At 41.4% G+C, this 26,811-nt stretch overlaps 3 protein-coding genes across 4 annotated transcripts; all 3 read left to right on the top strand.

Annotated features, from left to right (window-relative positions):
* The first annotated feature begins 1,004 nt into the window (after positions 1-1,004).
* Positions 1,005-12,365, top strand: znf576.1 (zinc finger protein 576, tandem duplicate 1). Of its 2 annotated transcripts, none has more exons than XM_032518282.1 (10): positions 1,005-1,471; positions 2,003-2,543; positions 3,529-4,041; positions 5,016-8,635; positions 8,722-8,986; positions 9,472-9,670; positions 9,752-9,846; positions 9,966-10,152; positions 10,274-10,475; positions 10,562-12,365. In XM_032518282.1, exons 2-10 carry the CDS (start codon positions 2,060-2,062, stop codon positions 11,849-11,851), a joined length of 6,855 nt encoding a protein of 2,284 aa, XP_032374173.1. In that variant the 5' UTR covers positions 1,005-1,471; positions 2,003-2,059; the 3' UTR covers positions 11,852-12,365. The 2 variants fall into 2 exon arrangements, with proteins under 2 accessions (XP_032374173.1, XP_032374174.1); XM_032518283.1 differs by having other exon boundaries at positions 8,716-8,986; positions 9,472-9,663; positions 9,754-9,846.
* Positions 12,366-13,619: 1,254 nt separating this feature from the next.
* On the top strand, positions 13,620-18,469 carry znf576.2 (zinc finger protein 576, tandem duplicate 2). The gene is made up of 5 exons (XM_032518359.1): positions 13,620-13,815; positions 14,547-14,732; positions 14,826-14,941; positions 16,406-16,549; positions 16,650-18,469. The coding sequence occupies exons 2-5, from the start codon at positions 14,588-14,590 to the stop codon at positions 17,493-17,495; spliced, it is 1,251 nt and encodes a 416-aa protein (XP_032374250.1). The 5' UTR covers positions 13,620-13,815; positions 14,547-14,587; the 3' UTR covers positions 17,496-18,469.
* Positions 18,470-19,862: 1,393 nt separating this feature from the next.
* wu:fe05a04 (zinc finger protein 852) lies at positions 19,863-26,033 on the top strand. The gene is made up of 4 exons (XM_032518313.1): positions 19,863-20,205; positions 20,356-20,911; positions 22,667-23,628; positions 24,894-26,033. The coding sequence occupies exons 2-4, from the start codon at positions 20,365-20,367 to the stop codon at positions 25,749-25,751; spliced, it is 2,367 nt and encodes a 788-aa protein (XP_032374204.1). The 5' UTR covers positions 19,863-20,205; positions 20,356-20,364; the 3' UTR covers positions 25,752-26,033.
* The last annotated feature ends 778 nt before the right edge of the window (positions 26,034-26,811 follow it).

Genomic DNA, 26,811 nt, shown 5'->3' with positions numbered 1-26,811 from the left:
CACAAGCGACAAGACTTTTGTCAGGGACTGTACAGTGGATCATGTATCCCTGCAACATCACATGATAACCTGCTGCAATAGCGCTACGGATACACCTCTGTGTGCTTTATCAAGGATTGTTGAGTTGTGTCCTAGGGAAGTGTTTCCTAGACTTTTTCTAGAAGTGTATTTTTTAATTTGATCAACAGTTGTTTTAATGACTTTAATTGCTAGTAGTAATTGCATTGCTGTTGCCAGAGCATTCCTTTGCGGAGTGGTGGTAAAAACCTTGTGGTGTTGATGTTACAGTTTTCCTCACTAGACTATGTTCTCTGCTTTTCTCCAGTTCTACATAAAGATTTAAATAGATTGATGAGACTCAAGTGAAAGAGAATTTGTGAAAGATAGAATAAAAATAGTTTTCACCAACACCTATATTTTACAGTATGTGTAGAAATACAGTGACCTCACCTCTAACCAGAGCTGTTATAAGCCTTTTGAAATCAAGTCTGTTGAGTTATAAAAAGTTATAAACTATGTATGATGCAGCCAGGATGGAATTAGGCTAATATACATTTTGTCTGTGAAGAGGTCAGGATGGCCCTTTTTTGTGTCTCACCTACCCCCTCTGTCTCTGCCAGATAAATAGAACTGAAAACTATTTAACATATAGAAAGAACCCGATTGTTTCACACCAGGAAGTAATCTTCTGTCTCCTGTCCCCTGGGGCCTTAGTCTAGGCTAAGTCAATACAATGCTGATTAAACTATAGTTTCACCTTCACACGACAAACCCTTTTGCTCTGGAACCAAAAGCGACCCCCAAAGGGGCAGAGTTTGAAGGCAGGTCTTTCCTCATTGGACAGCAAAGGTGCGCCGCATGTTGCCATGCCAACAACGGCCCAATGACAATGGATTTGAATGCACCAGGTGAAAAGGAACAGCCCCCCCCGGTGCAGGGGATACATGTGTGTGATTTAGGCATTTTCAGCACTGATTTCATGTGACTCAATCAGGAGGAAGCACGAATCCAGTCCGCTGTCAGCTGCAGTGTTATCACGTTGTTGTTTTGTATTTTATTGTCTTGGCTTATCATCTTCATCATTCTGTTGCATTAAAACCTTTTCTTAATTCTCAATTAGACCCAGAGCCTCCTTCCTCGGAGATCCAACGGACGAACGCGACGTTAGTTAAGAAATTCGAACAAGTCCATGTCTAAATGAGAGATTTTCTTCTTAACACTTCAACGCTCTACATTTGAATGAATAGGCCTATCATAAAACTAACAACAAACTGCTATGTTGTATTTTAACAACAGTCATGGATCAAGGGGAGGCTATTTGTGGGAAAAACCACAACTCCCATGACTTCTCTGCGGCCCTTGTCAGTGACGTCACAATGTCTGCAACTCGTCTGTGTGTGTTGGCTTTGTGCGGAACGACCATGGACGTATTAAGGGACGCGGAGATGTTTGGGCGGACGAGTAAACCTAGGTAACCTTAATTCTACATCCTCCGGCATTCACACAGTTATGTAAAAAGGGAAACGTTGAAAGTGAACGAATATTAAGCATCTTTGGCGCTGTTACGGGTTGGATATATACACAGTTGTAACACGATTTTAGGTTTTACCGCAAATCACTGAATTTAAGCTAACAGGGCTACCATTATCTTTATCTGCTTATTATTAGAGGGGGTTTTCAACAAACGATCAACATGGTAAAGCACTGTATTCATACACTAGCTATTCATACCAATTACAGAGTAGAGTTTGGGTTATACGTGGGCTACATCAGCCTCTAACGGCTGCCCTGCTTGTCGGTCGGGCTTCTATTGTAATACAAATGTTTTAAACCCATTCATTCACTGGTCTCCCAGCTGTCGCCGTGTAACAAAGATGCTATTCACTGTTTAAAGACTCATTTTATACAGCAGTTGAAAACATTTGGATGACTTCTGTGGTATCAGTAAGTGTTTATGTGTGTATGGATTGTTGCAATTAACTCATTCTGTGTTTCTGTGTAGAAGCTGATTTCATAGAAACATACAAACAAGTGCAGAGAAGCCAAAAGGCAGGAAGCCATGCAGAGTCTGACCCAGTCAAACTGCGGGCCAAGCCCTGTGACCACAGCAACCGCAGAGCAACCACTGGACACAGAGACTGAAGATCCGCCAGAACTGAGTGAACCAGATGCACAAGAAAAGGAGAATGAACCTGCTGGGACTGCAGCAGTAGTCTCGCCACAGGAAAATGGGACAGGGTTGCTAACAACAGAAACACCGGCACGTATGGCAGCCATACAATCAGTGGAGAATGAGCCTGCAGTTCAGCCACTAACAGAGCCCTCAGTTGACGCTGCGGGGATGAAGACGAGCTCTGCTTTGAAATCAAGTGCCCCTACAGAACCGGTACCTGACACAAATGCAAATCCTGGGTGTGGTGAGCAAAAGGCAAAGAAACAGAATACATGTATCCGTGATGGCAGGAAATATGTTCCTTCCAAGAAGGCCATGGTAGATCCCCTGAAGATGGACATGTCCAAACCACTGGCTATGCCTCTCACATGTGAGTATTTCACCATGATGACTGTTTGGTGTTCTGTGTTACACCTTTCTAAATCAGCCAAGGATTGAGAGGTCCATTTGGTGTTTGATTATTAATTTTAGACCTACACACTCCCTACACACTATAAAAATGAAATATAATAGTACTTTAAATCACATTTTGTAGTTGGGATGTTCTGTGTTTTCTCAAAACCCAGTTAACACAGTCTACAATGTGATATGGTGGTCCGTTGGTCCACATAGTGAACAGATTTTCCACAGTAGGGTGGTGGTTGCTGTGATTTACTCTCATAGCATGTTAGTTACTGTGATTTTCTACATTAGTCTAATAAAAAATAGAAATTTCTACCTGGCATGTTGATTATTGTTGTTTTAGGATAAATACACAATATAGACTATTGCAAAAAATATATATCTTGAGTAGTGAAGTGTTGTCAAACATAATTGTGAAATTCAGTCATTTTTCAGTGTAGTTTTAGAAAATAGAATGCTCCTAACATACCTATGTTTTTTTGTTTTACCATACTGGTTCAGTATTGCAGTTAATATGTTCTGGTGTTCAATAGCAGCCAAAGTCACCAAAACATTTGGCTGAGGTATTATTATCATGTAATAGTAAACTCTCATAAATCTAGATTGGTACCTGCCTCAAAAATCCACTATTGGCTATACTGCAGCCTCCAATGCACAGAAGACAGTAAAGATGTGTTTTCCAAGATTGACTGCACATGCATGGCAATAAATTAATGTGACATTATCTTGCTGATAAATGGAAGTTGTGGAAGAGGTAGGGTTGTATTTCACTATTTTGTTTGCCTAGACAAATATGTGTTTGCTGTGTGTTGTTAACACAAGCATGTGCCTTACTTATTACTATATTTCTTATGTCTCATTTTTGCCAACCTTTATACTTTTTATGAATAAATGTCTCTATTCTCAGAATATGGATATAAACTTTCTCCACCTCCTGCCCTGTTTCCCTGTAGCGTCTCAGCTCTCCCTGCAGTGCATCGAGTGTCACATAATCTTCAGTGATCACAAGAGCAAGGAGCGTCACCTGAAGTTGAGCCACCCAGCAGAATATGAACAGTGCATTCTTAGGAACGCCCTATTCGCCTGTTACGTTTGTGACCGCCACTTCACAAACTCCACCGAGCTCATGATCCACCAGAAAGCCCACACAGAGAAGAAACCCTTCAAGTGTCCGATCTGTGACCAGGCCTTCAACAAGTCATCAGAGCTCACCCATCATAAAAAAATTCATTTTGGCCAGGATGGTTATGCCTGTACTGACTGTGGCAAACCTTGCAAAACGATGACATTGCTGAAGTATCACCGCCGCACACACACTGGAGAGAGACCGTATGTTTGCAAGGAGTGTGGAAAGAGGTTCACTATGTCCAAAGCTCTGCAGAAACATATGGTGGCACACTTGCCAGAGGGAGCTGAAGGAGACGGGGGAGACACCACAGCTAAATCACCACTCAACAAAGATAATGGTAAGAAAAGTGTCTGTATTACGGATGTCTTATTATTTTACACATTAAAATGTTAACATATATTTTTTAGCTATGCTAGCAACAAGGTAATAGAGAAGAAAAAATGTGTTTATCTGTCAGTCCACCACTTTGGTCCCGACTGATATGTCTCCAAATTTATGGATTCTCTTTCAAGTTTGTACACACATTCAAAGGATGAAACCTAATGAATTTGTGAATCCCCTGACTTTCATTCTGGCACCACTATGAAGTTGACATTTGTGGTTTTGAGGGAAATGTCTCAGCAACTGTTAAAAGAATTGCCATGAGATTTGGTACAGACATTCATGTCCGTCTCAGGATGAATTGTAATCATGTTGTTAATTCCTTAACTTGTCATGTAGCGCCATCATCAGTTCACATTTTAATTTTGTCCAATATTTTAGTTTATGACTAAATACTAATGACAATACCATCAGTTTCAACTGGACTTCATGCATTTAGCGCTAATTAGCAAATGTAAGCATGCTAACACACTAAACTAAGAGTCAGACCATTATACCTGCTGTCTCCAGCATTCAATTCAAAGCAATGCTGTGCTTATTTAGAGCCTCACAGAGCTGCTAGCATTGTTGTAGACTCTTATTCGTAGTCCTATTTCTGATCTAAAATTATAAAATGATTAGGGATGCATCATCTAAACCGTGGCGTCAAGGGCTTAGTTTAGATTAGAACAATGTGTTGTACTGTATGTGAAATCATTTTAATGTTTTTGTAGCCAATACATGTCTCAAAAAGGTCTGGTATTGATTAGAAAACATATGTCAAAACAATAATGTATTCTGATATGTGTGTTGAAAATTATTTAAATATTGGCGTTGCATTAGAAAGAAAAAACTTAAATGATAATCTATATCTATTAGGTAGCCAGAAATATGTTGTGGTTGCATGGTATACCATAATGCATTACAACTGTCTTCTTTTATTATCTTTAGGTGCTTCTACAATAAAGTACCCTTGTTCGGTTTGCAAGTCCACTTTCAAGAGTACCAAGACACACCTACATCACATGAACACTAAGCACAGTGTGTATCCTGCTGCAGCCAATAAGAACCCCCCAGCTGGGCAGCAAGTGAAACAAGGTACCCCCATTATTACTCCAATATCTTTTTGCCAATCAGCTTTACTACAGATGGAACCCAATGGACCTCTTCAAAAGGTTGATGCTAATATTGACACAGAACAGATTCGCAGACTCATTGAATCTTTAGGAAATGTGCAGAAAGTGAACCAAGTTGTCATATTGGGGCAGGTGCCACCTCATGCCCCACCACTGGAAGTGCAGCAGATATCACAACTGATAGAAACAGGGAATTTTAATCTCAATCCACCACAGATAGATCCGGAATCTAAGATAGTTGAATTGGACCCTTCAACTAACACATGTTATTCAATGGAGCAAACAATTATACTGGAACCTATTACGCCAGATGAACAGCTGGACAACCCCTCTTTCTCAGAACTAGGTTCCCACATAGCAGCAGTTGAAAATATGGAGTTAACATTCAATCAGACTCAACATACAGAGGGACCGGAGGGAGAGGTCATGCATCAGATCCTGCCTGATGTTAGTGCTACTCAATCTGATGCTATGGATCAAACTTTTTGTCAGAATGAGGTAGAGGAAAACCTTGAGCAAACAGTCATATTAGAACTTATACCAACTGTGGAGCTTGAACAATCCCAAACTGTCCCACAAAATGATATCCTGTCCTCTCTGGTACCAACCACTGACCTTGAGAAGACTGCGGATCAGACTGTATTAGATGAGCAGGAGACCAGCTTGTCAGCCCCCCCACATATGACTCCAGTTGAGCTGGAGCTGACATCTTTACAAACCGAGCAACAGGGCCTTCCTTCTTGCCCTTTTGTTAAACCAGACACACTTACACAAACTCCAAGTGAGTCTGAAACTAATCTCAAAGAAAAGGATGTTTCACAAATTCAATCAGTAAGTCTAGACCAAGGCCACCCAGTGATGGATGGAGCTGCACCACAAGAGACACAGGAACAAGCTCAAGAACCATCTGAGAAATTGCTGGTAGATAGCAAGGAGGATCAGGAGCAGGTGGAGAACCTGTCTGAAGTAGAAGTTCCACCTGCAAAAGAAGAGGTTCCATCACACTTAGGGATCGAGCAGGTGCCACAGATGTCAGAGTTACCCATAAATGTAATGTCCGCTCAAGAACTGGTGAAAGTGCGGAAAAGAAAGCCTAGCAGGGCATTTATCTTTCAAGGATATATGCAAGAACTGGTTGGTTCCATATACAAGGATGATTTACAAATTGATACCACGCCTACCAAACGGAAAAGAACAAAAAAGTCTCACCTCGTTGTTAAATTTGGGCCACAAAGCAAAGAAAAGAAAAACAAGAAGCAGAAGAAGCCATCACAGCAGTGTCAGTCAACACAGAAAGAAGGGATAAGAGGTCAAACACAAACAACAAATCTCTCAGAGAAAAAGGTACCATCACAGAAGAAGGGAAGAAAGGGAAAAAGGGACAAGAAAGCAGGACATTTGGTATCTATGGATAAAATAAAATCCCCTTCATCAACCCAGGACCCACAAGTGCAACAAATCAAAGAGGGTACAAGAAAAAAGAATTTGAAAAAACAAAAAGAAGGGGCCACGGAGGGTGTGACACACATAAGTGAGCACAAAACTGGAGCCTCACCTGTATTTAAAAAGAAAAAACAAACAAAACTAATCCGAAAAGACCAGCCCAAGAATGCAAAAGATGGGAAGCAAATGAAAAACGTGGCAAAAAACCTGGCACAAGAGGAAAATGCCAATACAAAAACAAGCACAGCTTCAGCAGACATGCCTGGACCACACATAACGCAAGACGCTCTACTTCTACTGAAAGGTCATAAACAGCCTCAACTGAAAGTTTACAAGTTAGACCCTTCAAAGGCATCAGGCCAGGCACATGAGGCGTCTCCTCATGAGGCCCAAACAATGTCCCAACAGAGGAAAGGCAACAAATGCAAACATTCAACAATTGAGTCTACAAACAGTTTCACCACAGAAGGTAAGAAAAAAGGGGGAAGACCCAAAAAGAACCAAAAGGTTCCTTCATTGTTGTCCTCGCTACAGGCTTCCCGTCAAGCACCTGAGACGCTGCCCACCAAGCCAAAGACGACCAGGAAACGTAAAGCTTCCAATAAAGTGGAGACTGAAGGAGTGATAACTTCTCATTCCAAGCGTGCCTTAGAGTGTAAGGAATGTGGGCAAAGATTTAGCGAAGTCTCATCCCTTCAAAAGCACAAGGCTACGGTGCATATCATAGAGAGTCCCGGTCTCACTTACACCAATGGGAACATCTTTGAAGGCGTCTCCAGATTGGATCTTTATCAGCTTCCAAAACAGCACTGTAAGGTTGTTAGAGTGATGCATGCTGCTACAGACTGGGATACTGAGCCGGAGATGGCAGAGATGGCATTAGAGGAGAGAGAGCGAAGTGTCTCTTTTCCAGCTTTGATTCCATCTCCATCTTTACCTGTTCCTCCTTCAGATGTTGAAGTGAGTGCCTATGAAAATAAGACTAGAAGTAAAACAGGAGCAAATGATAAATCTCATACCTCTCCAGAAGTTAGCTCACCATCTGAGCAACTCAAAACCTGTGAGGCCCCTCCAAACTTCACATCTGAATGTCCTTTAAGTACCTCTACTCAGACAAAGAGTTTGGACACTGGAGAGCCTTTGGCATCAGATAAGGACAAGCGAGAAGAAGGTACATTAAAAAATCCCAGTTCAGAATCTGAAGTCCAGGGTACCACACATGAAGACATTAAGGAGGATTTACTTCTTGAGGTAGACTTAGTCACTGTTGGGGAGCAGAATGAAGGGGATGAACCAACCTCTCATGAAGCCACTTTTTCCCAAAAGGAATCCAATGGAACCTGCAATTCTGAGAGTGGAAGCCCTGACATACTTCCCGGGCAAATTAGCAATGAAACAACAACTGGAAAAAGTCTAACATCACAGACTGTGTCATGCTCCACTAATCAAGTGGATATCAAAGAAGAGGAGGAAGAAATGTTAGTCCAGAAGAAAAAAGGAGAAAGGGGATCTTCTCTGAGGAATGGTGGTAAAAGAAGAGCAACAGGACATCTAAAAGAGGACCCAATATCAAAGAGAGTTTCAGTTGGAAATACGATTGAAGGAACAGAATCAGAGAAGGAACAGGATGACGAGAAACGTCCCATCAGCTCTGATTCTGAAATGAATGACGAAGGCGAGGCCTGCACAAAGACTTCACAGACAGAGACCAGTCCTGAGACCAACACAGCTACTGCTCCTGCCGCACCTTTGCCTTCCATGCCTTCTACATTAGAGGAATCTTCTGAAGAGCAAGTAGTGTTTGAGCTGGAGTCGGTTACCCCTAGTGTTGAGGAGTTAATGAATGTTAGAGGACTACAGGGAGGAGAGGAACATGACAGGGATGCTGACCAATCACCAGTCATCATACTTGAAAAGTTCCCCACCTCTAGACAAACGGCGACGGCTGACAAGGAGCCATGCCTGATGACAGCGATGAACAATCACAGACAGGTGAGATGCCAATTGTACCAACAAGAACCATACCTTAACAATCCATAGTTAACATTACAAACCTAAAGCATTTGTTTTAGTTCCAGGGTTTGGATCACATTTCTGAAAATGAAGCCCCTAGGAGCCAGGAGATCAAAGTTGAAGAGAATATGTCAGAGCCACCACTGGTCACACCTACCTGTAAGAACAGACAGAGTTCAAGTGTGCAGCCACAGCACCATCGTGATATAAGAACTGTTCTGGTGAAAGAGGAGAGCAGCCTCGTGCTAAATGAGGCTCAGGACACGCAGGGCAGCAGACACATCCGATGGAACGTGGAGCCAGTCAACATTGAAAACACCTCCAGTCCATGTACGTATTAGGTCACACTATAAGTACAATTTTAAAGTACTAATTTTTAAATACTAATTCAACAATTTGGGAAATATGATTTTTTTGCTTTCTTCCAGAGGGTTAGATAAGAAGATTGATGTCACGCACACGTCTGTGCATAGATGTGGAGCTATAGCCAGCAGGCAATTAGCTTAGTTTAGCATTAAGACTGGAATATTAAAAGTACTTTATTAATTTTTTGATTCTCAGGGGGAAATTGGGTTAGGTTAAGTAAATTTGTCAGGGACCATGTCAAATATTGTATCTTACAAAGAGAAGATGTGTATTGTACCAGATATAGCTATTAGCTATTTGTCAGCTAAGCTATTCTCCTCCTAGCTCTAGCATTGCAAAGTGGTGACTAAATAATAATGTGGTGGTCCTTGTGCACTGCATTGACAATCTGTAAGCCTTTGAGGGCTTTATCTTTTCAGAGATGAATGTTTGGGACTTTTTGCTTTCAGTAATGGAGAGTGGGGAGACAACAAGGAAGGAAGGTTGTGTCACCCCGGAGTTCTACACCAGCCAGTGTATCTTCTACCCAGTAAAGGAGGAGGAGAGGGAGGTTCTACTGGGAGCTGTTCAGACCAACAGTGGGGATTTAATAACGGGGACACCCAGTGATGCTCAGCAGACAAAACTTCAAGCAGCAGATGGTAATTTAATTGAGACATTGCCTTTCCAGTGACAATCTCCTATTACCAATGATTATAGGAAACTGCTAATGTTGAATCTGTTAACAACAGATGAAGGGAGCTCTTCTGCACTAGACTACCAGGAAATAAGAGTGAGAGGACTATTGTCAGAACCAGGAGTCAGTGACTTTGCAGATGGACAAGGTTTGTTTTCTATTTGAAAATGACCAGTACTGGTAGCCACTTGTTTTACATTCTTAAACTAGAGTAAATATTTTGATCATACTTTAGATAACTCATCTGTATATATTGCAATCTTTCAGCTGAGGCAGACACTGAGTGGCAGCATCCACAAGAACTCCAGGACTTTCTCCTCCAGAGTTCTGATGAAGAGGACGTGGGTGGTTTTGAATTGTCTGATCCTCAGCTTGACTCAGAAGCAGAAGTAATGGCCTATTTCTACAAGAACCAAAAAAACAGCGCACGGCAGCCAGATGAAATGTCAGAAAAGTACAGTACATCTTCTTTTTTCTTTTTTTTTTAAAACATTTACAGAACACTGCTTATGTTTCATTGTACTTTCTAAAATAGGATACAATAATATGTTTAAAAAAAGTCTTTTCTCCCTTAGTTTGCCAACTTCAACGAGCCAGCTCCAAACACCAAGAGAGGAAAACAGAGAGCCCATTGACTACTTCTCCCAATATTTTGGATGGGATACCTGGGTAGAAATTTCCCATTGCACAAATAAACTATCCAACATGCCCAAACCTTTCACAGCCAGAGAGGTTGCATGTTTTGTTGGCATCCACATTGCAATGGGAACTTTAAAGGTTTGTGCTCCATTTTTTTTGAGTCATTTTGTTTACTTGGCTCTGTTTACATGCAAGACCGCTAAATGTCTCTTGCTATTTTTCAGTTTCCCAGTCCAAGGCTCTACTGGGAGGACTTGACTAAGGTGCCCTTGATTTCTGACGCCATGCCATTTTCCCGTTTCCTGGAGCTGTCTCGCATGTTGAAGCTTGCCTCTCCTGTAAAGGATCCAGTGAACAGTAATGTTCAGGAAGGAAGACATGATATTGACTTTCAAAATGCACAGCAAGGTAAAACGCTTTCAAGCAGGCAAAGTGAAGTTTGTCAACGCAGTGACGGGCAGAGGCAAGGGGACACGCCAACTGACCTGAACAGTTCAAAAACAGAGACGGATCCCCTGTGGAAGGCTCAGCCATTATTGGGCCGTTTCAAAGCAGGGTGCCAGTCACTAAGACGAGAGGGGGATTATGCAGTTGACCAATATCCACTTCCTTTGACTGGGAAGATAAACAATAAGAAACTATCTCTTAACTGTACTACATTAATTGGATTTGGCGGTTTGCTCTTACATGTGGATCTTAAATTGGGTCTGTCGGACAAAGAAGTTTCTGTCGAAAAAATGGTTCCCAAAGGTAGTATGGTGTTTCTTTGCAAACAGGAACTCTCCACCCCTGCTATGCTCGACCGTTTGTTAGTTGCTGGGGTTCATGGTGCAGGAAGGGTTGGAGGAGCCCGAGGACAGATCGGGGATGAGTTTGTAAGCTCAGACGGGAAGCTGATGTTACGCAGATCACACTGTGGCTTCATACTTTCTACCGCGGGAAATGGCCAAAGGAACATGGCTGCACTCATTGACAACTTTGAGATGGCCCAGATGTCAGCTCATCTCAACAGAGATTTGCTGAATCTTTACTCTATCCCTCTCACTGCCTCGGCCCCAACCTGCTGGCCTCAAGCGGTACTCTGGTACCTAACAGATCTGGCTTTGGTCAACTCCTGGCTCCTATATAGACAGGAACACGCGGCAGCATCTGCACCTTTGACTCTCATGGCCTTCAGACTGGAGGTGTCCAAGTCGTTGATCCTCTCCAGTGGCTCTGACGCCCAGGTCTCAGTTTCTCCTCAACCCCCCAAAGATACAGCTCATGCAACAAACGAAACCCCCTATCCCAGCCTGGTTGAGGAGAGTCCTCTGCCAGATGCAGACACTCGGTACGACGGTTCAGGCCACTGGCCAGAGCAACTTGGGGAGGGAGAAGGGGGCAGATGTCGCTTTGGGGACTGTCAGAGAACATCTCGAGTGCTATGTCTTAAGTGCTGTGTCTTTCTTTGTATCTCACGCAACCACAACTGCTTTTTGAATTTCCATAATCAAGGGAGTTTAGGAAAAGAGTAGTGTAGTCTACAGAATTTAGCCTTTATTTTTGTTTTTGTGATACTTTTTTTCAATAATTGATCCACTAAAATAAAAATAATTGACTTAATAATCAATGTTCAATACTGGGGGTTAGATTGAGAATAACAGCAAATCATCAGCCTCTATTCATCTGTGATACTGGACTTGGATCAATTAAACATAAGTCTACAAAGATGGTGTTCTTGTCTGTCTACGTAATAGAAATGCATCAACTGCCCAACAAAGGGCTCTTTTTTTCCCCTCTCAACATTTTGTTTTATGATTTAGAATGTAACTGTGCTTTTGGTGTATGAAAACCAGGCTAATTAAAAAATGATATTATTTCCTCCATCCTTACAACTTTTCCAATATGCCTTTCACTGGCAGTAGCATTCTTTTAGTAATAGAAGTATTATTTGTGCTGCAGTATGCTGCAAATGCTTTGTGATGTGGCTTATGTCATTGAGCAAGTGTAAAAATGAATTTGCTTTCAGAAGGAAGTGTAAAAAAAAAAGCATAGCCATACACTTGCTGTAAAAGGAACGCAACATATGATTGTGACATTGCAGTTACCGTGATTTGTTTTTACTATTTATTTTAACCTGATTGAATTTACTTTCCATTATGAGCTTCGTTCTGGCTCATTGACTATAAACATTATTTATTTTGAATTTCAAAAAACAATAAAAGAGGGATGAAACATTTTTCCTTGTTGCATTTGTTTTTGAAGACTGCAGACCAATGTTTGCACAATACACATTTTTCACAGTAGACATATGGACTTGTCACAGTAGGAAAAACACAGCTGTTAAAAATGACTGTTATATTCAAGTGTCCCAGTAATCTATGATACCGAGGGAGCCAGCATGCACAAACCCTGAAACTGAAGCAGCTAAATTAAATTAAGCCAAAAATCATTTTGTTATTTACATGTGTGCTTTTCCCACTTTGTCAAAATGTCTTGAAAAGGTAGGTTTATCTAAATCTTTCGGGATATCATTCATCCTCTCCAATACGTATTGATTTTGTGCATTAGTAGTGTAAATCACAAAGATGTTTTAAATATAAATAACTGTAAATTGAGTAATACACATTCCTATACAGAGATATGTTGGTCTACAGGCATATGATCCAAGAAACGCCACGGATATAGATTTAGAATTGACCTTTAAAACGTTAAGACAAGGAGAAGTTGACTTTATAGAATATACTACAATTTAGACTGTTGGTTGTACAACCATGCGTAAGCGTGTGTGCACTCGTTTTATATAAATGAGGTAAACAAAACGGTGAATAATACAAAGAGGAGTTCTCAAGTTGGTCTGGTCACGTGACGTAGACCAACCATAGAAACATACAGAATAGAAAAGAAGGGTAAGTTCAGATCCGTGTACAACGTGTGTTTTAGGATGACTGTAATACTTAATACAGTATATAGAAGGAGTGATAACATTTTGAAAGAGAATCTTGTTTTATACTGTAGTCATGGGCACTGTTTTTCTATAAAAGGTTTGCTGGTATAATGTGTGTACATATAAAGTCTATACTATGTATATATATGTGTGTACATATAAAGTCTATACTAAGTATATATATATATATATATAGTATATATACAATATTGTATATGTATAGTATAAATACAATATTATGTATACAGTATATATATATATATAGTATATATACAGTATATATAGTGTATATACAGTATATATAGTGTATATATACAGTCTATACTGTATACAGTATATATATATATACATACATACAATATACAGTATTTAAATGTATGTATGTATGCTTTGTTTAGTTTAACATACACTATAACATTGTAGTATCGACGACTCCATGGCAGCCATCTTAGTTGTACCAGCGGCTATCATCACAATCATACACCAGGAAGTGGCCGATCTATCTGTTGTACTTCTCTGGGGTCAACTCTCAAATTCAAAAAGCGGTCAGAGGTAACGTAATACTCAATTTTACATTTGTTATTTAGCTAAATAGTTTGCTAGCTATATATATATTGGTGTGATTATGTACGTGCAACATATAGTTACATGGCAGATGATTGCAAGCGCCAAACAATGAGTTAAAACTCGATATGTAAAAAGGCACGAAAAGTCTTCGATCCTCTTTGAATGGCAGCCAGTGTTATTAGCGCTAACCAGTAGCTAGCAAGATAACTAGCGGTAGCCCGCTCGGTAGGCTGGTACTTCGTGATTAGCGTCAGCTACGTGCACAAACACTACACCTAAGCAGATGCATTTTCCTGTTGACGCTTACAGTTTAACAGATATACCGGGGGAGGCATTTTAATCCGTGAACTGGTGGCCGGATGCTCGTTGGCGCTCATGGCGCTAGTTAGCTTAGCTAGCGGCCTTAAAGGCAGCAACGTAACGTTACCATAACCTAAATGAGCCAAAACTTGAGTGTTTGCTTTGGGGAACTGAACTAACAGATAAGTTGTGATTTATCTAACACGCCGTGTTACAGTGAGCTACCTCAGCCTACCTAGCTAACAGGGGAAAGAATTTGTTCGTTGTCATTTTTTGAACAAAGCGTTAACTATTTCTTAACGCAATTGCCGTTATCTGTGGGATTAGCTAGTTATAACAGTGTTGTGTTCCCGCTGTAACCCAAGCGTGATATTTAACCTCAATTTTACGTTGTCTTGTTCATTAAATGACTCCAGGAAAGTTGCTGTGTGCGTATTTTGACACCAAGTATACCAGGATGGACTCGGATATTTTGAACATAGAGGAGATAGTCATGGGACGGGGATTGCCAGATCCACCTCCAGAAGCTCCCCCTGAGAAGCCAGCGGATCCATACAAACCTATCACTTTGAACGGACCTCCTGCACCCTCCATTCAGCCATGTAAGTGGTATAAAGGTCACGACTTTAACTCTGTTTGCCGAAAGCAACTGAAAGATTAACCTCCGTCTTTACATTTTCTCTCTGTCTTTCCAGACCAGCATGAAAACCTGCAGTGTTTCCAGTGCTTCATCACGTTCTGCAGTGCCAAAGCCAAGGAAAGGCATATGAAGAAGAGCCACCGGGAAGAGTATAAGCAACAGCTTCAGCAGGTAAACTTCACATGATCAGTTCAGTCAATCACTAGAGATTGTTAAAGTTTGTTACTTGTACATTTTGAGTAGGACAAAATGTCAATCGTAATTAGTGTTTATGACCTACAATCTTTATGTCGCAGCGTCTGTTCTTATTCGATCAACAATTTGTCATATTTTGTGATCTTTTAACCTTCACATTGCAGTAAAGTTAATGACATTGTAATACTAGAAAAAAAACATGGTTAGAAAGAGCCATTCATGCACTTGTTAGTTATTTTGTGAAATTGAGATTTATATATACATATATAGCTCCATGCTGCTTTATTGTATTCAAGGGAATGCACACTGTTAATGCAGATTATACAATTTATACATTATTAGTTAGTTGTCAGTAGGCCTGCATGATTAATCACTATAAAATCCCTATCTCGATTCACCCTGTTCACGATTTAATTTTAAAATTACTCTGATTTAAAAAAAGTTTTAAACAGCCTGCATAAAATAGGTTTTAAAGCCCTCTTAAGCGCTGCAATGCACTCCCTTCTCTTCTTTGAGGCCTCTATGTAAAATGATTGAGTAAATGTCCTTAGTTTTTGTCTTTGTCAATGTCTTTCATAGAGCAAATAACGTTATATCTTTCTGACCGTGACATTTCCCAGAGACGTGTACAGTTTCCGACTGGGAACCCAGAAATTCCGAGATTGAATTGAACACAACAAACAACAGTCCGTGCCCCTCGCCTGGCCTCATGGCGGTACCAAAAGTTGGAAGAAAGTGGCAGAGTCCTATTTGATTATGGCTAGGATTATGACTTCAAAAAGGTTGCCACTTTACTCGAACTAAAGTTCAAAACACCTGTTGATGTCTGTCTTCTTTAGTCTGTTGACTGTTTAGTTTTTTTTTCCTGGAACACGTCAAACACATTCTGCACTCCCTGCTGCTTCTTGTGTTGACTGTTTACATATCTGTGCTCATCATCATATGCGTACCTATTTCTAAAATGTATGATGTTTTTGTTGTTACTATTACACAATACTTTTTCTGACCTTTTTGAATCCCCCGACAAATAACCCGTATTACAAAAAAAGACTAAAACTAATAAAAACTAAACTAAAACTAAGCATTTAAAAAAGTAAAAAATAAACTACCAAACCCGCTTTAAAAACTACTTAAATCTAAACTGAAATTTGAAAACAAAATAAAAACTAATGAAAAATGCAAAACTGTAATAACCTTGGTTTGGTAGTGCCAGTTTGTTTTGTTTTGTCATGGTCAAAAAAATCGTGGCAGAGAATTGTGATCAATCAATTCTAAGCAAAAAAAAAAAAAGAAAATCTTGATTCGTATTTTCCCCCAAATAATGCAGGCCTAGTACGTACCCTGCACATCACTTGAAAAAGTGACTCTGACACACTTGGGTTTTAACATTTTACCAGTGGTTCTTGGTCTAACTTTGACTCCTTTTTTATTTCTTTGCAGGGAAACACATTGTTCACATGCTATGTGTGTGACCGCACATTTCAGTCATCCGAGGAGTTGACACAGCACCAGCCAACACACAGCAAGGACGACAAGCCCTTCAAATGTGTGCACTGCAAGGAGAGCTTTAAAACATTCTCTGAAGTGAGTAAACACCATCATAAATGCCCCCAAAAAATATCAAGCACATTATATATGATACTAAATGTGCATTGTTTTGTTTTTTTACTTCTATCCTTCGCAGCTAACAGCCCATAGAAGACAGGTGTGTCCAGAGAAACAGTTGGTGTGTAAAGATTGCAATGAGACCTTCCGCAGTGCTGGACTGTTGCGTACTCATCGTCTGACCCAGCATCCCCGCCCAGATGTAGAGACTGCCGAACCACTGGAGGACTCTACGAAAACTCACCGCTGTAAGAAGTGTGGTCAGGGCTTCGAAACAGAACCAGAGCTGATAGCCCACCAGGAGAAGTACCCTGAAGGTCAGCAATGCAACGGCAGCGCCGCATCCATCAAGAAACGTGGGCGGCCTTCCAAAGCTGAAGACGTCGCAGCTGCTGAGAAAAAGGGAAAGCGGAAAAAGAAAGAAGAGGCAGAAGAGCCCGAGGAGACGCTGAAGGCCGCCAGCACGTCAGAGTCAACAGCCCCTGCAGCAGAGGAAAAGGGAAAAGTAGGTGGAGCGAAGCGTGGCCGTCCTTCTAAAGCCGCAGCAAAATCAGAAACGGAAGATATTAAGAGTCCCGAGGATGACAGTCAACCTCCAGTAAAGGAGAAGAAACCTAAAGCAGATGCGGCCGCTCCGGCCCGTCAGCATCCCTGTCCTGAATGTGACCTCGCATTCCCCGGCTTGATTCAGCTCCGCGCTCACAAGAAGGAGAAACACGCCCCACGGAAAGCCCATCCCTGTGAAGAATGTGAAGAGAGCTTTGCCCGTCCTGAGCAGCTGGACGCCCACATGTCCCGGGCCCACGCCGTGGGCCGCCTCGCCTGTCCAACCTGCGGGAAGAGCTTTGGCCGTGAGCGCACCTTAAAAGCTCACCAGAAAAGCCACCCGGAGGAAGAGCCTGAAAACCCAAGTGCTAAGAGATAATTGATACATGGGGACCGTGCAGAAAGTCTATTGTTTTTGAAGATTTTAATCATTCATTATCCTTTTTTTTTTCTTCTTCTTCTTTTAACATTGGAGATCTTGATGCTTCAGATGATGGTTTCAGATGAGTTTGGAATGAGTTTTGAGAATGACGTTTTATCAAGTTTTGGATTTGAAGTTAAGTTTTGATCATGAGCTGTTCAAATTTCCGACAAACACACATCTCCTAAATTTACTAACCAAATGTTGTTAAATCCATACACACCCTTTGCCACAAAACATTGTTTATTTGTAAAACTGTTTTGAATAACGTTTTAAATGATTTGTTTCAGCTTTTTTTAAGTGTGAAATGCGTTTTGTGTGAATTGATACTTTTATGTCCCGAGTTTTTCGACTCACTGTGGTTAAAATCTTTTTTTGTTCTTTCCTTTTTTTCTTTTTTTTTTAACTAATTGGGTAAGTACATATTTTGAAGCAAATTAGATACCTAGTAGAGATACTATGTTTGAATGTTTAGACAGTTTGTCAAAAGAAATGTTATGTACAGCTTCTGGTTCATATTGTGCATTTTCTTTACTCTTTAATATTTTGATTATGTTCCTTTCTAAATTAAGTCTCATTGAGGAAGATTTTTAAAATAACATGATTTTCTGTTCTGCTAAAAATATATATTTTTGGCTTAGTGCTCCAGGTTTAATGTGGAGTGTTTGGCATGTGGGCAGAAATGATCCACTATAATCCTGATTCGTCTACAGTAAAAATGACTCCTTTTCAATTTTCCACTTATTAGGATGATGTTTCATGTCTTGGACATTTCTTAAATGGACCTCATGCCTGTTTAATGCCTAGAGTCCCATAATTGTGTATATCATGTGTTTTTCACTGATTGGATTGTTTCTCTCCCCACTGCAATGTGTCTGGACACTGCAACAATGTAATAAAACATGCTATCCCAAGGGAGGCTGCTGAAGAAAGCCCTTGCCTTTTGTCTTTGTTCTCACTTCTAATGCAGGAACACGAGATCCAGATACTAGCAGCAAGCACCTTTGGTTTGGTCCATGTGTATCTTTACAACAGAACAGCTCAACTGTTATGAGAAGGATGAATATGGGACATTTTGTCCAAGCACACTAATCTTGTTGTTTCATTTACAGTTTATAGAATTCTTTTATTTAGTTTGTTTTCTGTAGTGTCTAGTAAATGGCCAAAATGAATAATCCATAATATGTTGATGTTGAGTCATTGCCAGATTATTTGTTTATCTATAATTCAACCAGTGATATACAGTGTAAAGCATTTGGAATCTGCTCCAATTTGGCAAACTACAGTAATAGTAATATGTAGTAATACGACACGTGGTAACATAATACATTTACTTTAGATACTTTCAGTATCCATCCATCTTCATCCGCTTATCCAGTATCGGGTCGCGGGGGCTGCAGCTCCAGTAGGGGACCCCAAACTTCCCTTTCCCGAGCCACATCAACTAGCTCCGACTGGGGGATCCCGAGGCGTTCCCAGGCCAGGTTGAAGATATAATCTCTCCACCTAGTCCTGGGTCTTCCCCGAGGTCTCCTCCCAGTTGGACGTGCCTGGAATACCTCCCTAGGGAGGCGCCCAGGAGGCATCCTTACCAGATGCCCAAACCACCTCAACTGGCTCCTTTCAACGCGAAGGAGCAGCGGCTCTACTCCGAGCTCCTCTCGGATGACTGAGCTTCTCACCCTATCTCTAAGGGAGACGCCAGCCACCCTCCTGAGGAAACCCATTTCGGCCGCTTGTACCCTGGATCTCGTTCTTTCGGTCACGACTCAGCCACTTTCAGTATCTTTTGCAGAAAACTTTGTAATACAGGAAAAAAGCAATTTACAGGTACTGACCCAAATGTATTTAAACAATGAAAAGGGGAAGTGCACAGGCATGATGGAACCTGTCAGACTATATTATTATAACTGCCATTACTGATGCATTAATGTGTAAGCAGTATTTTAATGTTCCAGCAGGACATAGTGAGGTTCTAGATATTCTGTTGTATCATTTTTCATCTACATTTTGTCATATGTCATGATATTGTATCAATTGCTAGTGAATTGTTGTGGAGTAGAAGTATAAAAGAGCATAAGCTGAAGTGCCCAGATAATGTATATGCACTTAAATACAGTAGGCCTACTTGTGTAGATGTGCTTAGTTAGGGAGGAACTCGCCCTCTTCCTCCACCTGTATTGCCGCTGATTAGCTGTTGGTTGTCATGGACTACCACATACTGTATATATACTAATAGTCCATGTGTCCTACCGTAATACCCATGGTAATACCGCTCCAGAACACTAGGCGTGCTGGCGCGCCCACGCGCGTTTCCTCTCCTTGTTCATTTGTTTTCCTCATTTTCAACCCCCCTTGTGTGAGCTATGTGTGTGAAGTGGTAGCTAGCAAATCGGCTAATTATTCTTTTTGGGGTTATTTTTCGTTCAAATATCGCTTCTCATTTGCTTTGGCTGAACACCCAGAGGGTAGCTAAAGCTTGTTGTCTAACTTATTGTTCTGAAGCCACGCTGTCCCATCATCAGTTCCTCCAACCAGGTGAGCGAGGTGCGTGGAAAGGTGCGTCGTCAATTTATTTCCATGGAAAAGTTTTTTTGCGAGCTCAATAGAAAATAAAAGAAGAAAACGCAGACCTAGAGGAACCACTGCAGATGTAGTCGCTCGACAGGTAAGGCGACATGTGACAACATTACCTGTTTTTAATGTATTAATAAACATACATTTGGGTCTTAAACTTTAATCCATACCTAAGTATGTTAATGCTCATTTAACACCTGCCTATTCTGTCTGTGTTTGGTTCCGCTTTCGGACTCCTCAGCCAGCAGTCATGTCCATTGAGTACACCATCGATATCCAGCTAACAGAGCTGGGGTATTCGGACATCCTACAGCCGCGCGAGACCTCGGTTAGAGAGACGCCATGTCTCTCCACATCACCTGATGGCTCATTTGTACCCAGGCCCTCTCCCACTTCACTTTCAACCACACGTGTTCAGAGACGAGTTGTCAGAGGCCAGCAGTCAGTTGATGGTAAAGAAGCAGGTGCAGCAAAACAGACCTCACCTCTGTCAGAGACAGCTACACTCCAAAATCCTCCACGAAGCCTACAAGATGAACAAGCTGCGGAAGGCACTGCGGCTCTTGAGATGTCGGAGCCCATGGTGACTGATCCAGAGCTTCCACAGCCAATAACTGAACAGGAGGACAATGTAAAGAGAGATGTTGAGGACAGAGATGCAGCACAAGAGGGTTCAACAGAGATGCAGCAGGTTGTGTGGGATGACTCCGATGACAGTGAGGTTTCAGAGGTATATGAGGAAGAAGAGGTGGATGAGGAAGAGGATGATGATGACGAGCAGCAGGGACTAAAAAATGGTATGACTTCAGAATCATTTATTTGTCATTGTAAAACATTGCCACAACAAAATGTAAGTGCTATTCCTTTTGGTGCCTAGAAGTCTACATACATAGCACACGCCATACCCTTCCACAAACTATACCCTCACATAATGGGACAGTTGCTTCTAGTTCATACACTTGCTCACGCCGGGCTCTCACACTTTAAAAAAGATCACAGTAGTGAAAAACAGGCGAGATAATCATTCAGCATGATGAAGTTCCATTTCTGTAATTGGAAGTTTAAAGTTATGATGGCTGTGGAGAAAAAGCTGTCTCCGAACTTTTTTTATTCTCCACAACCATCACTAAACATTCAATACGCACATAGTAGTGTATTGTTTACAGTATGTCTAAAACAGCAAATTTTTAGCTGAATTGCCACAGTTTAATGTCTAATGTGCTTTAGTTTTCTCATGAAAAGATCAAAACCAAAAATGAATCGATCCTTGTAAAGTATTGTCTTTGAGGCCAAAGCCTCTCTTTGCAATGGACTTCCATTGTTGCCTAGAAACTACAAAAAAAACCACGCTGTTGCAATGGGTGACATGTTCCTTCAATACAATGGATCTGGGAATTGTAGTTTACTGTGACACACACTGTCCTGCTGTTGGAAATCAATCAATCAATCAATCAATTAAATAGCCCCCAACAAATGCAGTGATCTTTAAGTAACCTTTTATAAAAAATGACAGTGTCCAACCGTTTAAGAAAATGTTTAGCCTTTTTATAAAAAAACTAAATAGAAGTCTATTTTTGTGACCTGTTTTTAAAGACGTATTGTGCAGCAGGAGTGGATGGCCCTAGTTGTAAAACAGACAGTGTAGGAACGTTGACAGACTTACGCATTGTTGGTTTTGGTAGCCAGCCTTATCATTTTAAAACTACGGTGGCCCTGAAAGGCCACAACACGCAAGATTAAGAAAACACACACAAATAGACCACAACACACAACAATAACAAAACACAACGGAAGTGTTTCCAGGGGACGCTTTTAAGTGATGCACACGTGCCATTGGCGTTTCAATTTGTGTTCTTCAATTTTCACCATTTAATTCATCACTAAATTCACTTCTAAGAACATTGTAGGCAAGAAATGAAGTGTTTTAGATTTCGAATATAGGCAGTCTTACAAAAATCGTTGCCAAATTGACAATTTGCTTCAAAGTTTTTGGAGTTGAGAAGCTTTATAAAGAGGTGCAATAGCCTCTAGCTCGTCACTCGGACGGTCATGCTCGGAGACCCCGCTGTAAGCTGAAGGTCTCAGACCGGTTTCGTAAATAAGAGGAATTAATTTTTCCGATCGAAGTTTTAAATATTACAACTCATCATAAGATCAAGGAGAACCTGTGGTTAACTGTCTTTTCAGAGTTAAACTCCCCTTTAGTCTACATAATATGCCATAGCCTGTTACCACTTTATGTGTATGATTGTTAAAATTGAAGAACACAGACTGAAACGGCAATGGTTGAGGCACGTGTGCATCACTTAAAAGTGTCCCCTGGAAACCCTTCTGTTGTGGTTTAATTGCATGTGTTTTCTTATTGTTGAGTATTGTTGTTTATTTGTGTGCGTTTTCTTAATGTTGGTTGTTTTGGGCTCTCAGGGCCACCGTATACAACCAATATAAAGTGGTACCAAATAAACACTCACGTCAGTCTAATTACTTCTAATCGACATCTTCAATCTAACTTGTATCCGTTGGCACACTTTTGATTCCCTTCTTTTCCGCAGAGTCAAGTCACTCAGGCGACTACCGCTGCAGTGTCTGTGATCTCCAGCTGCCCTCCAACTTCAAGCTCCAGGACCACATGAATCTGCACACTGGAGCACGCCCGTACTGCTGTGCTGAATGTGGAAAGCGTTTCTGCCAGATCTACAGCTATCGGGCCCACCTGCGCACGCACGCCCAGACTAAAGTGGATCGTCCCCTGTGTCGCGTATGTCTGATGGTCTTTGCGTCAAAGGAAGAGCTGAAACACCACCATTTAATAAATCACTTTGAGAATGAGTTTTACGAGTGTGACCTGTGCAAACGGGTTTTCACTTGCCTGAAGGAGTGTCGACACCACGTGCAGTTACACAGGTGTAGGCTGGATGTCGTATGCAAGGTGTGTGGCCGCAATTTCTCCTCTCCAAAAGCTCTTGCGCGCCACCGGAGGAAGACGTGCCATCACATTTTAAAATGCACAGACTGTACGAAGACCTTTACTAAGAAGAACGCACTCCTGAAGCACAGCTTCTCCCATCTCGGTTTGTTGCCTTACACCTGTATACGATGCCGCTGCCACTTCCGCCTGGCAAGGCTGTACCGTCGACACAAGTGTGAACCCGATCGCATTCACTGCGTGGCGTGTCTGAGAGAGTTCCTCAGTCAGGAGGACTTCCAGCAACACAAAAAGGACACAGGCTGCTGGGGCAACCAGGACCCTAAAGGGGATGAGATCAGATGTTTGGAGTGTGGAGAGAGATTTGACACTTCTGAAGAGCTGAAGAAACATGCTGGGGCTCACCAGAGGGTGCTGAAATGTGCTGAATGTGGAAAGGGTTTCCGGTCGGCCTTGCTGTTGATGTCCCACATGGGCGGGCACGCTGGCCAGTCGCCCTGCCTTTGTCAGAGCTGCGGACTGGGTTTTCCCCACCAGCAGAACTATGACAGCCACCTTAAGACCTGTGGACAAACGCCTCAGCCTGCGGTGAGTGTGGGGGGCACTATGATGATTAAAAGGGATACCATTTTTGGCTGTCCATTAAATACAAATTTCAGATTGTGATTTCAAATAATATAGGAGAAAAGGGAGAGATGCACGGGCACAGATTAACGAAAAACAAAAGTTATGTAGCGCAACCTTAAACTAGATCGATATAAACAGAATTAACATATCCTATATCTTGTTTTGAAAAGATATTTATATAACTTAAGAAGTTGACATACCACCTAGCCACCACTGTGTCCTGGAATACACCTGTAGTATATACTTTAAATTGATGTCCAACCTTCCATGCAGCCGTTGGTTTCAGTTAAGCATGACAAAAATCGAATTTGAAATATTCCAATTTATAAGAAAATTAAATTGCCGATACAAAAATTGCTTCAGTTTGACGGTCCTTAACTGTGCATGCTGTCAGTTTTGTTCATCAGCGTTTAATTATTTTCGTCTAGTGTTGAAAGTGAGAGCAGAAACTCCAACACTCAGAATGTGGGAGTTGGTTCCTGGAGAGCAACATTTGTATTAACCTTTTTATTTTTATTAGCACCACGTGGTTTGTTACACAACCTTTTAAGAAGTAGTAACTTAAAGCTATTTGGAATGGGCGGGCATTTTCAAAAATACCTGGCAGGTGATTGGATGAACCATCTGTCCATCACGACTGTCACATACACCTAAATCCCAGCCGGAGCTGCCGGTTGCTCCTCGCCGGACGCTGATTGGTGCGTTGAGCTGGTAGTTCAGACACAAGCGCATTAGCTGGGAGCCTGACGAGATGCGATCCCGAGATTCTTGTGTGATCTCGGGATATTGCGAGGGAATCCAGCTGTCGTGCAAGGTAACCTTTTTATATAGAAAATGACTAAATTTACACTATCAGTGTTGTCTTACTATTTGTCTTCTGGCTTTTTGTTTTCTGGCACAACTGCTGTTAATAGAACTCTTACATTTTGGATGTTGGAGCTTCCTTAAAGCTATACTGCGTAGTTTCTGAAGCCCTAGCTTTGTATCTCATTTGTCAATGGCTTGAATATAACGGATGTTCATTAATATAAAAGAGTCGGGCACTATAGCTTTCAACTGCTGATAACAAAGAGACTACAAGCCGGTCCCTGTCATGGAAGTGTAACTGTGATTGACACCTACCTCAAGCAAGTTTTAGGTCTCTGCAGCGTGTTTGTACTGGCATGTCACACTTGTGTTTTGTATAATTTGAGTGACTGGGATGTTTTTGTTGTTTGTCATTTTAGAGTGCCCCTAAGAAACGCCAGACTTCCAGGAGCTCCTCATCGGAGGCTAAAAAGGTCAATTCAAAACCGGACTCGCAGAATCCCACGAAGCCAGCCACTAAGCCTGCTGTGGTTCTGAACAGCCCTCCTGCACATGTGAAGGATTCTCATAGTTCAGGACTTGTGACAGGGCCTGTGTCGACTGGCTCTGGTTCATCAGATGGATTATGGAAGTTAACCCTGGACAAACAGCCGCCTCCTGGTGTTAAACTTGTTGTGTTTCTTCCTGTCTGTGCAACTCAAACCAACGACCTGACACTCCCATCTGCAAGCTCTCCGACACTACTAGTTCCAGCTGTGCCTGGCCAGCTTCAAGAGATTCCCGTTCCTGTTTCAAATGAATACCGGGGAGTGAATACCGCACTCGGAGCACCACTAAATGGCCCCCTGAATTTGGTAACTGGGATCAAACAGGACCCAGAGTGGGAAGCGCCTCTGGATTTGTCTATGAAGTGTATCTCATCTAAGTCTGCTCTGAGGAACATTCCTCCTCTTCCTATTAAAAGTGAGCCAGGAGAATATGAAATCTCAGCAGAGGCTAATGGCACTGAAAGACAAGAAGTTAAAACCAGCTATAGTAAAGCGAGGGTTAAAAAGGATCCAGGAGAGGCCGATGCATATACTGAAGCAAAGCAGTTTAAAACGGATCCCATGAATCTGTCCAGTTCCTATACAACATCCTCTGGACTTGTAGTAGACATTAAGAAAGAGTGTCAGTCTCCTGGTCCTGATTCACGTCCGTGGTCATCCAGATCTCTCCAGCTGACAGAGAAAGAAATGAAGATGGAGGTTGATGTTCCACGCCCTGCAGAGAAATAAACAAACATTTCTTTAGTGGGGGCAAAATAAATGAAAGAGAATAAAAACCACCCACTCCTACTGCTGTACCTGTAGCCACGCTAACATGGAGGCGTTTCTAAAGCCAGAACGATATACTATTCAATGTATACGTTTCTGTTACTCAGTAGTAATATATGTAGGATTTTAGTTTCTTCTGTAATTCGAACAAAACATTCCAAGCTCTTGCTTATTATAGCATGTCTGTTATTCAGATGTTTGGGTGAAGCTTGTGGCTCGGGCCGCCGAAGGAGAAGGGCAGTGGAACAGTCATGAAGCCTATGCAATATTTTCCAGGATGTCCTGGAGCATTAAACCGTGCTCCTGATTTCTACCTTCCTGTACTTCTTATTGTGTAGGGAATTTGAATCCTTAGGTTTTTTTAATGTATATTACGTTGAATAAAACACTGGCTTTCTTAGCATTCAGCTGAAAACTTGAAGATATGTGTATTTTTTATGTAAAGACACCTAACCTTTAGCACTATGTTGAATATTAAATGAATTAAGTATGGTACCGATCAATAAGATATTCTGTCCCCTTGGGATGTACATTTGCTGAATCTTTACAGTCTTCAGGTATCTTTTGATGTTTTTGTAAAGGCAAATAAACAGTTGCCCGATATTTTGTTCATACTTTTATATTCTTATTACAAAAGATTGCCTTGTGTGTGTCTCTCCTTAAACAGGAAAACTCAAACACAGCTATACATCCAAAGAGTCAGGTAAGTATTTTACTGAATACGTGCACTGAAAAGTTTGATGCATTTCTTTTGCGATTTTAGCAATTTCTGTGAGACATAATAGAGAGAAGCAATATATCTTTCAAATCTAAAAATAAACAATCTTACTTTGCAGTCTAAATGTAATTATTTGCCAAATACAATTTTCATAAATGCTAGTTCTCTGATTTTAAACCATCAATACCGAATCCCAAAATGGTGCCTATTCAGTGTGCGGCCCACTGAGTATGCGCAGTAGTGTTACCCCCGCTGACCCAAAGACTTTACATTGTGGTGACGTCACAAGTTACACTTTTTTTT

Source organism: Etheostoma spectabile, chromosome 6 (assembly GCF_008692095.1).
Source record: "Etheostoma spectabile isolate EspeVRDwgs_2016 chromosome 6, UIUC_Espe_1.0, whole genome shotgun sequence".
In the NCBI taxonomy this organism is placed as follows: domain Eukaryota; kingdom Metazoa; phylum Chordata; class Actinopteri; order Perciformes; family Percidae; genus Etheostoma; species Etheostoma spectabile.
The sequence above is the reverse complement of the archived record's forward strand: the minus strand, read 5'-3'. Positions and strand labels throughout refer to the sequence as shown.

Coding starts and splice junctions, on each gene's coding strand:
- znf576.1 (XM_032518282.1), top strand. CDS start 2,060: ATGCAGAGTCTGACCCAGTCAAACTGCGGGCCAAGCCCTGTGACCACA. Junction 4,042..5,015: donor ACCACTCAACAAAGATAATG/GTAAGAAAAGTG, acceptor TATTATCTTTAG/GTGCTTCTACAATAAAGTAC. Junction 8,636..8,721: donor CGATGAACAATCACAGACAG/GTGAGATGCCAA, acceptor TTTTAGTTCCAG/GGTTTGGATCACATTTCTGA.
- znf576.2 (XM_032518359.1), top strand. CDS start 14,588: ATGGACTCGGATATTTTGAACATAGAGGAGATAGTCATGGGACGGGGA. Junction 14,733..14,825: donor TGCACCCTCCATTCAGCCAT/GTAAGTGGTATA, acceptor CTGTCTTTCCAG/ACCAGCATGAAAACCTGCAG. Junction 16,550..16,649: donor GCTTTAAAACATTCTCTGAA/GTGAGTAAACAC, acceptor TATCCTTCGCAG/CTAACAGCCCATAGAAGACA.
- wu:fe05a04 (XM_032518313.1), top strand. CDS start 20,365: ATGTCCATTGAGTACACCATCGATATCCAGCTAACAGAGCTGGGGTAT. Junction 20,912..22,666: donor GCAGCAGGGACTAAAAAATG/GTATGACTTCAG, acceptor TCTTTTCCGCAG/AGTCAAGTCACTCAGGCGAC. Junction 23,629..24,893: donor GACAAACGCCTCAGCCTGCG/GTGAGTGTGGGG, acceptor TTGTCATTTTAG/AGTGCCCCTAAGAAACGCCA.